Genomic DNA, 17,290 nt, shown 5'->3' with positions numbered 1-17,290 from the left:
GAGCGATGACATCTCAGATCATTATCTAGTCTCGTGTAAACTTCATTTAGCCAAGGTTACACAACCAACTCCCGTGTTACAAATATGTTAGACCTATCACTTCTGCCACTAAAGATTGCTTTATTAATATTATTCCAAATCAATTTCATCTCCTCAGCATCCCAGATAGCTTAGAAGAACTTAATATTGCGACAGAAACTTTTGACTCTCTTTTCCAGCACTTTAAACACAGTTGCTCCTTTGCGCTTAAAGAAGATTAAAGAAAATAGTCCAATGCCGTGGTAAGACGAGCACACTCAGGCCCTTAAGAGAGCAGCCATTAAAATGGAGCGCAACTGGAATAAAACAAAGCTAAAGGTATTTCGAATTTTGTGGAGGAGAGCACGATTGCTTACAGAAAAGCCTTAAAAACTCTCTTAGAAGAAAATGTAAGGCTGGAGGCTTACGCTGCTATTTTGAACCAATAATCGGAACAAAAGACAGTTGAAGGATGATGTGTATAATTCAAATATTTATCTGACTCTAATATAATTAATCTGACTCCATTAAAGTTGTTGTTATTATTTAAAGGTAAAGGTCTTTCTTAGAACTGATAGGAAAAAAACGTAGGATTTATCCTGAACGTTTAGATAACGAAAGTTATAATCATTTTAGCTGTCAACATCATCAGTGATAAAAAGGAAGATTCTCAAAGCCTTTAAAGCAGGAAACGTTATTTATTAAGTTACATGTTTAAATATACAGACAGTAGAATGGAACAACATACTGTATAGAAAACTTAGTTGTAACAAATAATGGACTGTTGTGCAGACGAGGCCGTAAAAGCCTTTCTCAGAGTATTAGGTTACGCACCGCTGTGTGGGAGTGGCGGGGTTAAAGCCTTTCTCCAAGATCAACAGTTACCTTTCCTTCTTATACCCTGAGCAAAGCATTGTTAAACTTGAGTGGAATACCAAAAACGAACCCGACCGACAGGAAACCGAAAGATGAGGCAGATGGGTGGTGATCAAGAGGGCGAGAAGAACATTAACATATTCACCTCAATGCATGTGTAAGCAATACTACCTAGATTGCACATTAGCATACTTTAATATAATATCTCTATTAAGTTCACCACCGTTCAGTTCAATTCAGTTTATAAGCTGCCAGATGAGATAAAAACATGACATAGTTACATATTATAACACACTAGTAAATAAACAGTATGTAGTTGGAAGCATATGTCCTGTGAACCAAATAGTACAGATGTATAAAAGGCTCCCGGCGAAAGAAGCCTTTTATTGCGGGACTTTTATTTTGATGGTTATTTTAGTGTGCGATACCCGTTGCTTCCAGTAGGAGGCATTATTATTATTGTTTGTTGCTTGTTGCCTACTGCCTACTGCGTCCATATAGATTACGGAGAAAACGACAGCTGCGCACCTAGAAGTTTCTTCCTGCCTGTTATTTGGATGTTCGTTTGGCGTTTGGTGTAAAAAGTATTAGTACATGACCATAAAGTAAGTTTTCTCTGATTTCTCAATGTTTTAACTGTGTTTAAGTGTACTATTGATCCTTGTGCACTTAAATGTGCATGCCCGGACATGTACCGATTCATGTGCGATCGTTTGACAGATAAACAATGTGTAACTGATTTCTGCTAAATATAGTTAAATGTGATAGCTTACGTTGTATATATCTGTAATATGTTAACTAATTATTCTGCAGAAGGATTATCCAGTATTATTTCCCTTTAATTATGCCAATTTGGGAATTTAGATTGTTTGTTGAGGCATCTGGATTCATTAATATATATTAATGCTAAAGTAATTTGTGACCAAACCAATATTTTTTTGTTATTTTCTTCAATTGCCCATCCTCTCCATATTTTGAGCTTTAACTGTTATTTACAGGTGATACTGAATATGTTAGTAGAGTCTGTATTAAGAAGGAACTGATTCATCTGTGAATGTACACCTCTATACTTATACTAATGTAATATGTTTTTGTTATTTTAGACTAATACTCAATACACTTTGGAAAGAAACACCAGTCTCCTCATTCTTTAGCCCCTTTCACACAGAGATTCCGGAAAATACACGGATAAAGCGACCCGGGATTTGACCCGGGTTCGTATGATTTTGGTTCATTCACACTGCCAGTGATTTTCCGGAATCAGAGTGCGCGTTCACACACAACCCGTAAAAATCCCGTAAAGACACGTGACATCAATGTGACATGTAATGTCTCAGCAGGTGCATTTTTTGTGCATTTTTTTCTCTGATTAGATCATAAACTAGCGCATTACGTACCGTTTCACTAGCCTGCTTTCACTTCACTTCAGCGTCATCATTACGACACGGCATTGATTATGGCTTTTGTTCACACAGCGCGCGTTCCGGGACTGATCCCGGCAATGTTACTTGGTCCCCAACCCGGCATCGATCCCGGGATCAATCCCGGGTCGTGTTTGCGTTCACACAGAAGGTGTTCTGGCAATTTCCCGGCAATTTCCCAGGATCAACGCGCTGTGTGAAAGGGGCTTTAGTGTCCTGACAGACACCCAGAGGTGTATACTGCTAACAAGTAGAACTAGAGCCTAGCAGTGTCCTTTCCTCTCCAACAACAGACGTGTCATTGAGGTGCAAACGACTCTTTCTCTCCCGACAGAACTATCCTGTGACTCAACAGTCCTCAATCAGCTTAGTGATGAAATCCCTTGCACTAGATAGGCATTAGCATACTGTGATGATGAAGGCTATTGTGCCATGTTTAATTCACATGTATACCTTTAAAGGGATTTCTGAAGTACTAGGGCAGTAAAGAGTTCTGGCCATATTTGTTCAGCCCTACAAATCCCTCCTCTGGTACATTGGACCTCAGAAATTATGTGAGGTACATTTGTGACCTTAAAATTTAGGGCTGAGTGCATTGAAGAAGTGTCTCCATTGGCATAGTAGCACGGAGTAATGATGATAATTGTCAAGGATACTAAGAAGATACACACACAGAACACCTACTCCCATCAGGTGTAGGCTTAGTCAGATGCACAACAATGTGGAGACACTTGTCAGGAACTCTGTCCATATAGCAAGGTTTATGTCCATCGTTGGCTTTGGCAAGCCGAACAAGAACTCTAGTGTCAGTGGTGGTCTGTTCCTCCTCATGGCATCTTCAACTCTCTGCTGTTCATGTCCCACAGGAACAAGATCTCTAGTGTCTGTGGTGGTCTGTTCCTCCTCATGGCATCTTCAACTCTTTGCTGTTCATGTCCCACAGGAACAAGATCTCTAGTGTCTGTGGTGGTCTGTTCCTCCTCATGGCATCTTCAACTCTTTGCTGTTCATGTCCCACAGGAACAAGATCTCTAGTGTCTGTGGTGGTCTGTTCCTTATCATCTGCAAACCAAGTATGCAAAAGTTACAACTTTTTAGGGAGTATCAACATGTAGTAGTTAAGTTGTTAGGCATCGTAGTATTCCACAATGAGATGATTGCTCAGGATATAATGAAGGAAAAATAGCATGAAAAAATATATCACTGTTACATGAAACATAAATAAATTGCCTTAAAGAAAATCGTAAGGATTCCAATAAGGAAACAATTCAGTTTATGCGCGGTTACAGTAAGAAGAGGAATTTGATTTAACTCTGTGTGTAGAGAGACTAATGTTGAAGATTTTAATATTCAGAAAACAAGTAATTTAGCTATAGATTTGGACAATTATTTCTTCTGTCTGTGACTTTGGATTTCCTCTGTGTATGTGAAAGACCTTGAATGGAATGTTGTTTGCTGCAGAAAATTCTATTCTGAGAAGTCACATGGTAAAAGACCTTTACCCAAAACTATCTATAGGGTGTGTTACCTTGTTTGGAAGAAGATGTATGTATATAACTCTGTTCCCGAAAATACTCGGGAGCGCGCTGGAAGGCCGGAGGGCGAGTGGGCCGGAGGGCCAGAGCGTTAGAGCGTCGTTCTATGGAACGGAACGGCGTTCGAAAATAAAGTCTAATTATTTCTGGCATCAAAGATCTCTGCGAAGTTATTTTCCACAAAGATTGAAAACCACTTCACTATGTGTGACTGTATTTAGCTGTGTGTTTGTGTGACCATGCTCCAACCTTAGGTGACAAAGGTTTCTGTTGATAATAGTGATGCAAATTTGGTCCTGTTGCTGCAACAGGGAGCCATGAACATCTGTTTAGTGAGATGGGTAGTGAGACTTATGATCAGGTTGTAATTGGGCTCAAATTACTTTTCACCTGGGTTTGTTACTAGAGCATGGTAAAAGACAAAGTACACTGTCACTGAAACCTGTTGTGAGAAAAGCATCTACATAGTTAATAAACATATTGAAGCCGTGTGGCGTTTCTGTGCTCCTGTGTATGGTTTAACTCCAGCTATATGGGAAATAGGAGTTTGTTACTAAAGAGACAAACACATTCAACACATGTAAAACATGTCAATTGAAACTGATTAACAATCATTTGGTCTAGTATGCATGTAGTATCTACAACCCCTAACCCAAGTGTTTTTATTGCGTGTAGTTTTATTGGGGTGGTGATAGCGCAGTGGATAAGACACATGCCTTTGGTGTGAGAGACCCGGGTTCGAATCCACTGTGAGACACCAATGTGTCCCTGAGCAAGACACTGAACCCGTAGTTGCCCCAGAGGCGTGCGACCTCTGAAATAAAGCAATTGTAAGTCGCTTTGGATAAAAGCGTCAGCTAAATGAATAAATGTAATGTAAATGTATTAAAACAACAATATGTTATGCACAATTACAATTTTGAAAATGCAGACAGGTTCAATGAATTTAGATGTTAAGCTATTTGCTAATGGACTGCTACCCGACTAGCAAATTACGCTAATAGCTGAAGGCCTTGAGTGACCAAAATTGTTGCTCAGTAAGAGTTGTAGATGCATTTGAGCTTTGGTTACTTGCAGAGTGCTGGCTTGAGTCATTAGAGTGTGATTTTCTGTGTTTTATGAAATAGGGCGGAGGTCTGCCGCTGCCCAGTGACCAGCACTTTTCCTCTGTATGGCCTGTTTTGTGACAGGAATTACAGAATCTGTTCAGTTTGGCACAGTGAGGCTTTCTGAATAACACAGCTACCTCACCATGTATTTGTTTGCGTGACTCAATTCTTGTTGCCCAGCTAACAATACCTTCGAATGTATTATGTGCTGGAGAAGCACCACACTACACGCGGCCCTGCATTTGTAAGCAGTAATTCAAGGACATAGTGTTGTGGATAACCCCTTCAATTCCAGAATACTCCTCAAAATGTTCAAATATATTTTCTGCATATGTCTCAAACGATTCTTCAGTACTCTGTTTCCGATTGAAAATCAATTCCCATCCAACAGAACTACAACCCCGCAGATCACGAAGGCATTGTTTAAGTCTATTAAAGATTTCACTCTCAGGCTCATTTTGATACATTGACTGCACAATGGTGCCTGTCATCAAAACCTGTGGTATCTTTAGATCAGAACATCTGGAATTGAGCTGATAACAATTAGCCAAATATCTTTTGGTTCGAGCTGAAATGCATGTTTTAGGTCGCAAAATGTGACAATTTACTCAGTCTAGAGCCCTGTATAGTGCTGCATTTCTGCTTTTACATAAGCGCCACCTACTGTCAGAGAGCGAATTGCTTTTTTTTTTTTTTTGCATTGATCTGAACTGACAAATTAGACATTCCTGTTGGTTGAACACGAGTTATTAGATATAAATCAATCAAAAAAGTGTCCTGTGCTCACAGCAAACTGGTAGGTGGAGAGGAGAGATTTGGCTATAGGGTGATGTGTGTCTGACTTACACAGAAGACACTTTGTTGCTCAGCACATGAAAATAAACTACTTACCGTGATCTAAGACTGTGTTTAAGTGGTTTCTCCACTGTATGGATCTTCATGTGTCGCTTCAGGTTACTTCTAATAGAGAAACTCTTCCCGCACTGATCACACATGTGCGGCTTCTCTCCAGTGTGGATCCTCTCATGTGTTTTCAGAGATGATGACTGACTGAATCTCTCGTCACAGTGTGAACACTTGTAAGGTTTTTCTCCAGTGTGGATCCTCTCATGTGTTTTCAGAGATGATGACTGACTGAATCTCTCGTCACAGTGTGAACACTTGTAAGGTTTTTCTCCAGTGTGGATCCTCTCGTGTGTTTTCAGAGATGATGACTCATTGAATCTCTCGTCACAGTGTGAACACTTGTAAGGTTTTTCTCCACTGTGGATCCTCTCATGTGTTTTCAGATTTGCTGATCGACTGAATCTCTTGTCACAGTGTGAACACTTGTAAGGTTTTTCTCCAGTGTGAATTCTCTGGTGCAGTTTTAAATGGTTTGCTGTAGTAAAAGTCTTATCACACTCAAAGCACATGTACTCTCTCACACCAGTGTGAATTTTCTCATGTTTATGTAAATATTGCATCAGTGAAAAACTCTTTCCACACACAGAACATGAATGTGGCTTCTCCTTCATATGAACTCTCATGTGTGTCTTCAGGTCTGATGACCTAAGAAATGTTTTCCCGCATTGATCACATGTGAACGGCTTTTCTCCGGTGTGGATCATCATGTGATCATTAAGGTTATCTGATCGACTGAAACACTTCCCACATTGATCACATGAGAATGGCCGTTCTCCAGTATGAACTCTAATGTGACGCTCAAGATGTTTTTTGGTTGTTAAACTGTTTCCACACTGAGTGCAGGTGAAAGATTTCATGGCTCTTCTTTTCTTTAAAAATGTCTGATTAATCTTTGAGCGACTCAAAGGTTTTCCTCCAGGTTGGACATGATGTTCCTCCTCCACTTCACTCAGTTCTTCACTCTCCTCCACTTCACTCAGTTCTTCTCTCTCCTCCTTCACTTCACTCAGTTCTTCTCTCTCCTCCTCCACTTCACTCAGTTCTTCACTCTCCTCCTTCACTCAGTTCTTCTCTCTCCTCCTTCACTTCACTCAGTTCTTCACTCTCCTCCTCCACTTCACTCAGTTCTTCTCTCTCCTCCTTCACTTCACTCAGTTCTTCACTCTCCTCCTTCGCTTCACTCAGTTCTTCTCTCTCGTCCTCCACTTTACCCAGTTCTTCACTCTCTTCCATCAGGTCTGACATGAAAGAAAAATATTGAATTTAATTTTCAGTTCATCAAAATAATTCAAAGAGAGAAATATAAAGTGAAAGGACATGAAAGTGAGCCCTGATGTAATGGTAGAAAGTAGACAACTATTATAAAATATTATGATAATTTCATAGCTTTTTATAAATTGATTATACAGGTGCTGGTCACATAATTAGAATATCATCAAAAAGTTGATTTATTTCAGTAATTCCATTCAAAAAGTAACTTGTATAATGTATACATTCATTCCACACAGACTGATGCATTTCAAGTGTTCTTTCCTTTTTTGGTGGTTATAACTGACAACTCATGAAAACCCCAAAACCAGTATCTCAGAAAATTAGAATATTGTGAAAAGGTTCAATATTGAAGACACCTGGTGCCACACTCTAATCAGCTAATTAACTCAAAACACCTGCAAAGACCTTTAAATGGTCTCTCAGTCTAGTTCTGTAGGCTACACAATCATGGGGAAGACTGCTAACTTGACAGCTGTCCAAAAGACGACCATTGACATCTTGCACAAGGAGGGCAAGACACAAAAGGTCATTGCTAAAGAGACTGGCTGTTCAGAGCTCAGTGTCCAAGGACATTAATAGAGAGGTGAAGGGAAGGAAAAGATGTGGTAGAAAAAAAGTGTACAAGCAATAGGGATAACCGCACCCTGGAGAGGATTGTGAAACAAAACCCATTCAAAAATGTAGGGGAGATTCACAAAGAGTGGACTGCAGCTGGAGTCAGTGCTTCAAGAACCACCACGCACAGACGTATGCAAGACATGGGTTTCAGCTGTCGCATTCCTTGTGTCAAGCCACTCTTGAACAAGACACAGCGTCAGAAGCGTCTCGCCTGGGCTAAAGACAAAAAGGACTGGACTGCTGCTGAGTGCTCCAAAGTTATGTTCTCTGATGAAAGTAAATTTTGCATTTCCTTTGGAAATCAAGGTCCCAGAGTCTGGAGGAAGAGAGGAGAGCCACAGAATCCACGTTGCTTGAAGTCCAGTGTAAAGTTTCCACAGTCAGTGATGGTTTGGGGTGCCATGTCATCTGCTGGTGTTGGTCCACTGTGTTTTCTGAGGTGCAAGGTCAACGCAGCCGTCTACCAGGAAGTTTTAGAGCACTTCATGCTTCCTGCTGCTGACCAACTTTATGGAGATGCAGATTTCATTTTCCAACAGGACTTGGCACCTGCACACAGTGCCAAAGCTACCAGTACCTGGTTTAAGGTCCATGGTATCCCCGTTCTTAATTGGCCAGCAAACTCGCCTGACCTTAACCCTATAGAAAATCTATGAGGTATTGTGAAGAGGAAGATGCGATACGCCAGACCCAACAATGCAGAAGAGCTGAAGGCCACTATCAGAGCAACCTCGGCTCTCATAACACCTGAGCAGTGCCACAGACTGATCGACTCCATGCCACGCCGCATTGCTGCAGTAATTCAGGCAAAAGGAGCCCCAACTAAGTATTGAGTGCTGTACATCCTCATACTTTTCATGTTCATACTTTTCAGTTGGCCAACAATGCAGAAGAGCTGAAGGCCACTATCAGAGCAACCTGGGCTCTCATAACACCTGAGCAGTGCCACAGACTGATCGACTCCATGCCACGCCGCATTGCTGCAGTAATTCAGGCAAAAGGAGCCCCAACTAAGTATTGAGTGCTGTACATGCTCATACTTTTCATGTTCATACTTTTCAGTTGGCCAACATTTCTAAAAATCCTTTTTTTGTATTGGTCTTGAGTAATATTCCAATTTTCGGAGATACTGAATTTGGGATTTTCATTAGTTGTCAGTTTTAATCATCACAATTAAATAAAATAAACATTTGAAATATATCAGTCTGTGTGTAATGAATGAATATAATATCCAAGTTTCACTTTTTGAATGGAATTACTGAAATAAATCAACTTTTTGATGATAGTCTAATTATATGACCAGCACCTGTATGTCCTTGAAACTTTCCATGAATGAGGTAAATTTATCTTCCAATTATTATTTTTAAAACATTACAGGCACGAATCCCATGTTTCTATAGCAAGAACTATTAAATATATTTGATCAATGACAATTATCTAAGATATTAAGGCGAGACACGGTAGGCAAAAACATTGTTTTTTTTTTTCACTGGTCAATTTTGAGATCTTGGGATATTTGTCTTCAATAACATGTCTTCTTTCAGACTTGTGGTGAAAAAAGTCCGAAATACACATTTACGTCTTTATTTTACTACACTTTGTCTGTTCGCGTCTGTAGATTTCTCATAAATTCATCAAAAGTTGTCGTTATAAATCATCCCTCTGCTCCGCGATCGCTGTCTGCACACTGTCATCACACACACCGTTAGAAAGCTCTCTCTCTCTCCTGAACAATACTGCCGGATCCAAATATGGTCATTTCTTTTTTATCAGCAACCAATCGCGAAAGTAAAAGGTGGGATTTTACTCAAAATGTGCAATCTCATAGGCTGATGCTAAATCTTTAAAGCCCGTTTTCTCAAAATGACTTTTCTCTCATACTCCAAGTCTGAAATCTCCACTTCAGTTCCACCTATATACACCAAACTTTCCAGTCTTGTACCTAGTTATATTATGAAGACATTTACTGAGGGATCTGTAAATATATTATTCCTAGCCTGATTTATATAACATTTTATTCCAAAAAACATGGCGAAAATCATTTTTTTAAGGCTATTGGCAGTATATTCTGATTTACAGGATAACAAAAGTAGATATCCATAAATGTAATGATGTACTGATATCCATCTGTAATGTTTTCCCCAGCTAATGTGTGAACACAATGAAAAAATAATTTTGAACCTGGCTTTATCCAATACTCAGATTTCGTTTTTTAAAATATATGCAAATTAATGCATATTTAATTAGATAATGCCTAATTTGCATATTTAAACATTAAATTACAGAAAACTTGTAATACATTTTTTTCTCATCTTAATGTAGGTAATCAACTGGCAAAGTTTCATGGTGATATCTGCTAGTTAAAAAAAATTACCCTATTCACCTGTAGTGTCTCGCCTTAACATTAAAATATACAATACTGCCATATTTCAACACCAACTTTGAGATTGATATTTATTTCACTGAAAAGTTAATTCTTAATGGCCGTTCACAATAGACTTTTCCTTCAACTGACTTCCATTCATGCGCCTGTGAAAGTGGGACACCAGAAACACAAGCTCAATCTCTATAACTATGAATAACTTATATGATATTTGACAAATACAACTTTATCAGTAACTTGGTGTTTACTGATTATTCCCCAAAAGTATATTTAGTATGTTGAACATGATTAAAATTCTGGTAACGTTGTTGCAATTTGGGAACCAGATATAAAATAAATATCAAATAAAACAGTTAAAATAGTACTAATAAGCTTGATCTGATGTTGACAATCAATATAAAAGGGTCTCAAACTTCCCTTTACTGACCATTTGTTGAAGAAAAACCCAGAACATTCTGTACCATTTCATAGTTTAACTATTTATCAAAATGTGAGCAAGTGCTTGAATGTTTCTAACATGAATGTTCTCCAGCATCATGAATGAATGAAGATAAACACCAACCTCTTTGTTCTTCAGGATCTTCAGTCTTTAATAAACTCAGTCTTTGCAGATTTCAGTTCCTCCTGATGCTTTCTTGCTCGTCTTCACTTGTAGCTTCTTCTTCTTCTTCTTCTTCTTCTTCTTCTTCTTTGGTAGATTTTATTTGGCAGCTTGCAATCATTGCGCATTACCGCCATCTGCTGGACTGAGGTGTGATCACATTGGGACGTCATAAAAATACCTTCACCATCCTATAGGATCAAAGCCCAAGCTTCAGCTGGCGCTGCGTGTTCAGCTCCTCCAGCTTCCACCCTGAGCTCCTCAACCTCCAGGAAGGGAGAGAGAAAAAAACAAAAAACAAAAAAAACTAAATTCGACTTGCTAGTTGGGTTTCTTTAAGAAAAGTTATAACCGCCTTAACTGTGGATTGTGTGCTGGATATACTCAATACATTTTCCATTGTTAAGTCTTTCTTTACCGCTCTCTTCATATTTTCCCTTTCTCTGGTATATTGTATACAATCTAGAAGTATGTGTTTTACATTTTCTGTTACTCCACAATTTGTACAATCTCCAGTCTGATGTTTCCCTATAATATGTAATCCACTATTTAAACTTGTATGTCCCATCCTCAGTCTAGTAAACCATGTTTCCTCCTGCCTTTCCAATCCACTGATTTTACTAGCTGTAACCTCTTTGTGTAAATTATATAAATGTCTGCCTTTTCCCTCCTTATCCCATCTCTCCTACCACATTCTGTTAATTTTGTCCTTAATAATACTTTTAATTTCTGACCTGCTTAATTTGATATCCAGTTCAACCAGTTCTGATGTAACAGCTTCCTTTGCCATCATGTCTGCCTTCTCGTTCCCCTCCATTCCCCTATGTACAGGAACCCATATAAATCCTGTACGCTTATACTCTGTTGGTTTATTTTAAAAATGAGTTGATTCATTTCATCTAGTAGATCCGGTCTACAAGTAGACTTTCCACTCTGAATGCCTGTTAATGATGACATTGAGTCTGAACAGATGATCACCTTATTGGGATTAACTTCTTCCACCCATTGTAATGCCAGAATTATTGCTACCATTTCTGCTGTAAAAATGTCCAGATGGTCTGTTGTCCTTTTTTTAATATTAACATTATACTTTAAAATGTGGAGTGCAACCCCTGTTTTCCCATTCTGATCTTTTGATGCGCCTGTAAATATCTGAACCGTGTCATCATAATTTATGTCAATATATTGCTGAACATTTTGATATATCCCTGATTTAATTATGTTCTTAGCTTCTAAATCTACCCTGGGAGAACAAAACATCCATGGTGGGATTGTTGATGTGCTAACAGTTTTGCAACACACAATATTGTCAATTTCCATATCCTTTGCCTTTCTATTCCCATGCCACCCAAAACTGCATAATGGGCGCCCGTACTCCCAGCATTCTAATAACACCTGCTTTGTGGGGTGTTTCTTCATGACCTTGCAGATTTGTCCAGTAAGACATGGATAGTTTTAATCGCCTTAGGTCTAAAGGCCTTTCTCCTACTTCTATTTGTAATGATGGAATAGGTGTTGTCCTAAACGCACCACAACATATTCGAAGTGCCTTGGCCTGTACTCTATCTAGTTCTTGCATTAAGGTTTTAGTTGTTGAACTATAAACCATGCTTCCATAATCAAAAACAGAACGAATCAGTGCAGTATAAATTTCAGGGACATACCTGATGCTCCCCAGCTATACCCTGCTAAACACTTCAGTATGTTTATACCTTTTTTGCACTTATCTATCATTTTCTGAATGTGCGTTTTAAAATTTAGCTTAACATCAAGCCATACCCCCAAATATCTTATACTATCAACTTGCTTAAGATGCTTCCCATACATTTTAAGATCTATATTAGGATTCGTTATTTTTTTGGAAAAACATATAAATTGTGTCTTTTCAATAGACAGATGAAAGCCCCACTCATATGACCACTTTTCAACCTTAATAATTGCTGATTGCATTTTAACCTTCAGGTTGTCAATATTCCTTCCTCTCACCCATAATGCCCCATCATCAGCATATAATGCTCTACCTACCCTCTGATCTATTCCATCAAAAATGTCATTAATCATTATATTAAAAAGCATTGGGCTACATACGCTTCCTTGTGGAGTACCATTCTCTATTGGATATATACTTGAAAATTGCATCCCTACTCTTACCTCTATAGTTCTGTTATTCAAAAATTCTTTAATCCAGTTAAACATCCTTCCACCTATAGCCATATAGGTGGAAGTCTTATGTATCCTAGTCTTATGGTAATCATTTTCTCCATAATTTTGCATAAGTTGGATGTAAGAGCTATTGGTCTATAGCTTTTAACCTCTGCTTTGTCCTTGTTGGGCTTACCTATAGGACAGAATGTTTCCACATTCTAGGCAATTTCCCTTGCTCCCATATCTTATTATACAATATTAAAACAACACTCTTCTTCCCGCACCCCTGAATCAAACTGCCTCTTTTAGAAGGAATAATGGTGCGTTCACACCGGACGCGAATAGCGCGTCAGGCGCGAGTGATTTCAATGTTAAGTCAATGCAAAGATGCGTTACGCGCGTAAAAAATTCCTGCGGCGCGAATGAGGCGTAGAGCGCGGCGCGGTAGACGCGAATTCGCCTCATTCGCGCGTCAAGTTCGCGCGAATGGCGCGAATTAAGCGGCTGGCGCGTTAAGCGCGTTACGTGCGAATGATTTAGTTAGTGCTATTTGTGCATTCACGCGTTTGACGCGAATTCGCGTCTGCCGCCCGAGTTGAAAAATCTGAACTTCTGCGTCAATTCGCGCCGCGTTAACCAATCCGGAGCCTAGCTGCATGCTGCTGTCATGTGGTGAAGTATCTGGAGGCTTCAATAAATTATTTTGTAATATGACTGGTTCTAATGCACAACAAAGCAAATATTTTTTCACATAAAACTTGATTTCAATATATGAGACATATTCATTTTGTATTGAATGCTATTTATTCCATATCTAGATATGAAATATTATTAATGTAAAGACAACCAACATAATGCATAAGTTCGTGTCTGGACAGTGTTGTTCGAGAGAGAGAGAAAAATCACAGGACAGATTAATCACTTTTGGAGGCTGGCTCCATTTATCATCAAAACAAAAATAAATGACAGATTAGGTGGATGAGGGCGAGGGTGCTCCTCGCTCCGATGCGGGACAACAGGTCATCAAGCTGGGCGCGGGACAGGCGGAAGTACCGCTGAAAGCCGTCATCCAGGCGCAGCTCCTGGAGCGAGCCAATGGTGAAACTCGCCACACTGGGTTCGCCTTCGAAGGGTCTGATGGACACAAATACGGCGACGATTACCCCTATGCCGCCGTTCTGCTCTCCAGAGCAAATACAGAGGGGTGACTCTCCGATGAATGCTCGATCAACATAAAAAAGATGGCCGCCAACGGGTTTCGATTCTGACGCGCATGACACGCGTAAATTTCGCTTCAAACTTTTGTTTTTACGCGCGTCAGTTTCTCTCTTGACACGCGAATTAACACAAAGTGGTCAAGCGTCAAACTAGACGCGGTAGACGCGAATTTGACGCGCTATTCGCGTCCGGTGTGAACGCACAGTAAGAAGTAACGAGTAGAAATAAGGTGTGGCCCCTTTAAGAGCTGCACGCTCCCGGTTGAACGGTCTGCGTTGTATGTGCGCCTCGAGCACCCCATGCGGGTTATTTCTGTTTGATGCTCATTTTTAAGTTATTTTGTTTAGTTAGTAATGCTGTGGACGGTCAAACGTGTCTGAAAAAACTGCAAGGTTAAGAGCATATACTTTGCATTGTTGTAGTATCAACAAGTATTAGGACATTTAGCATTTACATTACTGTTAATCAGTCATCACTTGATTACACATTGTATTACCTTGTTATGATATAGTGACCCATACAATGTGCCAAACATAACGTGCCACATGAAGAGACAGTGCAGCATATGAGCAAAAAAAAAAAACAAAAAAAAAATCTATCTATCCTTGTAGAAAGGTTGCTTGGTAAAAGTAGGTCTAGCAAGTCTTATATTTCTGTAATTCACACAGATCAAATACAAATATGCTGACTGAATAGGTTGCTAGTTTATTTTGAGTAGCCAGCTAGCAGTTCTCTTGGCAGTTTGCTGATAATCCGGTGTGTGTCTGAAGTAAAATGCTCAAAACATCTCCTTAGAAATATCACATGGTCAACCTATTGGTTATTTAATTTTGATTTAGTCTTATTTTCCTTACCTTGTCATTCAAGGCCAGGGCACTTTTTGAATATTTTTGCGCTTTTGCGCGCTTCCACATCCCGCGCAACTACGGATCTCCCAGGAACATTTATTATTTGCGTACATTTATCCGTGTCACCTAGATGCGCGTGCGCGAGCGGTGCGCGATCATAGTCGACTGACAACGAGATAAAGCAGCTGAACAAGAATACGGCCGTGTTCCCATTGTGCTCATCTCAGCTCCGCCGAGACAAAATAGACATGCCATTTCAAAAATCTTTCATTTATTGTCAGAAATATGTTTTCAAAAGCATCACTTTCATCACATTTTATGTGACATAATTTCCAGTAGGCAACTGACTGCAAACAGACACACAGGACACAAACGAGCAGGCTTACAGTATGTGCCTGGGCTGAGCCCCGGAGAGCCCCGGCCCAATTTAACCACTGTATATATATATATATATATATATATATATATATATATATATATATATATATATATATATATATATATATATATATGCGGTATATTTTACTATGTAGTATGTAACGTTACCAAATTACTAATGCTCAGACACACTCAGTCTCACACTCACACTGTCGCGAGCGCAGACACACTCGGTCTCTCGCGCGATCTCGGACACACAGAGTGGCCAGAGAAACGGAGGAGCGACGGGAGTAAGGTGTTTGTGCAAAACTGCAGAAAAAATGTGTGTGTTGAACCCTCTCATCTGGAAAAGTGTGTGTGTTGAACCCTCTCATCGGGAAAAGTGTGTGTGTTGAACCCTCTCATCGGGAAAAGTGTGGGTGTTGAACCCTCTCATTGGGAAAGTGTGTGTGTTGAACCCTCTCATCGGGAAAAGTGTGTGTGTTGAACCCTCTCATCGGGAAAAGTGTGTGTGTTGAACCCTCTCATCGGGAAAGTGTGTGTGTTGAACCCTCTCATCGGGAAAGTGTGTGTGTTAAACCCTCTCATCTGGAAAAGTGTGTGTGTTGAACCCTCTCATCTGGAAAAGTGTGTGTGTTGAACCCTCTCATCGGGAAAAGTGTGTGTGTTGAACCCTCTCATCGGGAAAAGTGTGTTATATATAGTTACAGCTCCTCCTCTTCATTATATATAGTTACAGCTCCTCCTCTTCATTATATATAGTTACAGCTCCTTCTCTTCATTATATATAGTTACAGCTCCTCCTCTTCAGTTTTTGTTTTGTAAATAGTTAACGTTAGTTATTATATAGTTAACACTTCCTCGCTGGCAAGAGACCAGAGTGACATCAGAGCTGGACTGGACGCCGAATTATTCTGTGTCCTCTCTAAAGCCATCGAGGAGCTCAGACTCGAATGGGCTACGCTAGAAGAACCCACACGCAGCCCCCCGAAGGACCACTTCAGCACTCGCTGGCAGGGCCTACACGTCCTCTGGCCATGGCTGTCCTCCAAGTGTTCTAGGCCAAACTCCTCCGTTCTTTGGACAATGCGGACCCAGCCGCATTCTGTGACCTCCGCAGCACTAGAGACCTAGTCCTGCGCGCTACGAATGCCACCACCCAAGCCATTGGAAGAGTTATTATAGCTTAATTACTTATGGCTTAATCTGACTGAAATCAAGGACGCGGACAGAACTGCCTTCTGCGATTCACCTTTCTCCACCACTGGCCTCTTCGGCCCTGCGGCAGACGGCTTTGCTGACCAATTCACGGCGGCACAGAAGTTCTCACAGGCAATGCACCACAACCTGCCCAAGCGCTCCGGCCCACAGTGAGTCAGGCTTCTACAGCCGCTACTTCCTTGTTACCTAAAAGGATGGTGGCCTCAGGCCCATCCTAGACCTCAGACATCTGAACAAGGCCCTCATGAGACGCCCGTTTAAGATGTTAACTTTGGAACAAATCCTCACGCTAGTACGCCCAGGGGATTGGTTTTTCTCAGTGGATCTGAAAGATGCATACTTTTATATCCAGATATCCCCCATCACAGACCGTTTTTTAAAGGTTTACGTTCGAGTTTCCTCCCATTCGGGCTGTCCCTGGCCCCACACACTTTTACGAAGTGCAAGGATGCAGTGCTTTCCCCAGGAGTCAGAAGGTGCAATAACAATAGTGAGTGCCTTGCCTTTGGCAAGCACCCACTAGTAAGTATGAGGAATAACAATCGTGATGCCTTGCCCTTGGCAAGCACCACTAATAATAAACAACATTATGGTCAATGGGGAAAATTTAGGCAGCCCCTGCTCCCCAGGGGTGCAACTTTACCCCATTGTGAGGTATGTTCTTACAGAGCCTGTCAGCCTCTTCAAATGTGGGAAACAGCACGTTTCTGTCTCGCTCGGAGCTATGAGTCGTCAAAGTTT

The 17,290-nt window shown here is 40.3% G+C and overlaps 1 protein-coding gene across 2 annotated transcripts; it reads right to left on the bottom strand.

The window, feature by feature from the left end:
- Nucleotides 1-696: 696 nt before the first annotated feature.
- Nucleotides 697-11,035, bottom strand: LOC143714463 (uncharacterized). 2 transcript variants are annotated; one of them, XM_077205687.1, is made up of 3 exons: nucleotides 10,701-11,035; nucleotides 5,851-7,103; nucleotides 697-3,377 (listed from the first exon to the last, which is right to left on the bottom strand). In XM_077205687.1, the coding sequence occupies exons 2-3, from the start codon at nucleotides 6,720-6,722 to the stop codon at nucleotides 3,374-3,376; spliced, it is 876 nt and encodes a 291-aa protein (XP_077061802.1). In that variant the 5' UTR covers nucleotides 6,723-7,103; nucleotides 10,701-11,035; the 3' UTR covers nucleotides 697-3,373. The 2 variants fall into 2 exon arrangements, with proteins under 2 accessions (XP_077061802.1, XP_077061801.1); XM_077205686.1 differs by having other exon boundaries at nucleotides 697-3,305.
- Between the last annotated feature and the right edge of the window lie 6,255 nt (nucleotides 11,036-17,290).

Source organism: Siphateles boraxobius, unplaced genomic scaffold (assembly GCF_051911475.1).
Source record: "Siphateles boraxobius isolate OS27281-9 unplaced genomic scaffold, OSU_SipBor_1 54, whole genome shotgun sequence".
NCBI lineage: Eukaryota > Metazoa > Chordata > Actinopteri > Cypriniformes > Leuciscidae > Siphateles > Siphateles boraxobius.
The sequence above is the reverse complement of the archived record's forward strand: the minus strand, read 5'-3'. Positions and strand labels throughout refer to the sequence as shown.

What these genes read in the sequence shown, in the direction of transcription:
- LOC143714463 (XM_077205686.1), bottom strand. Translation starts at nt 6,722, where the DNA reads ATGAAATCTTTCACCTGCACTCAGTGTGGAAACAGTTTAACAACCAAA. An exon ending in AAACACAGTCTTAGATCACG is followed by an intron (nt 3,306 to 5,850) that starts GTAAGTAGTTTA and finishes AAAGAGTTGAAG; the next exon opens with ATGCCATGAGGAGGAACAGA.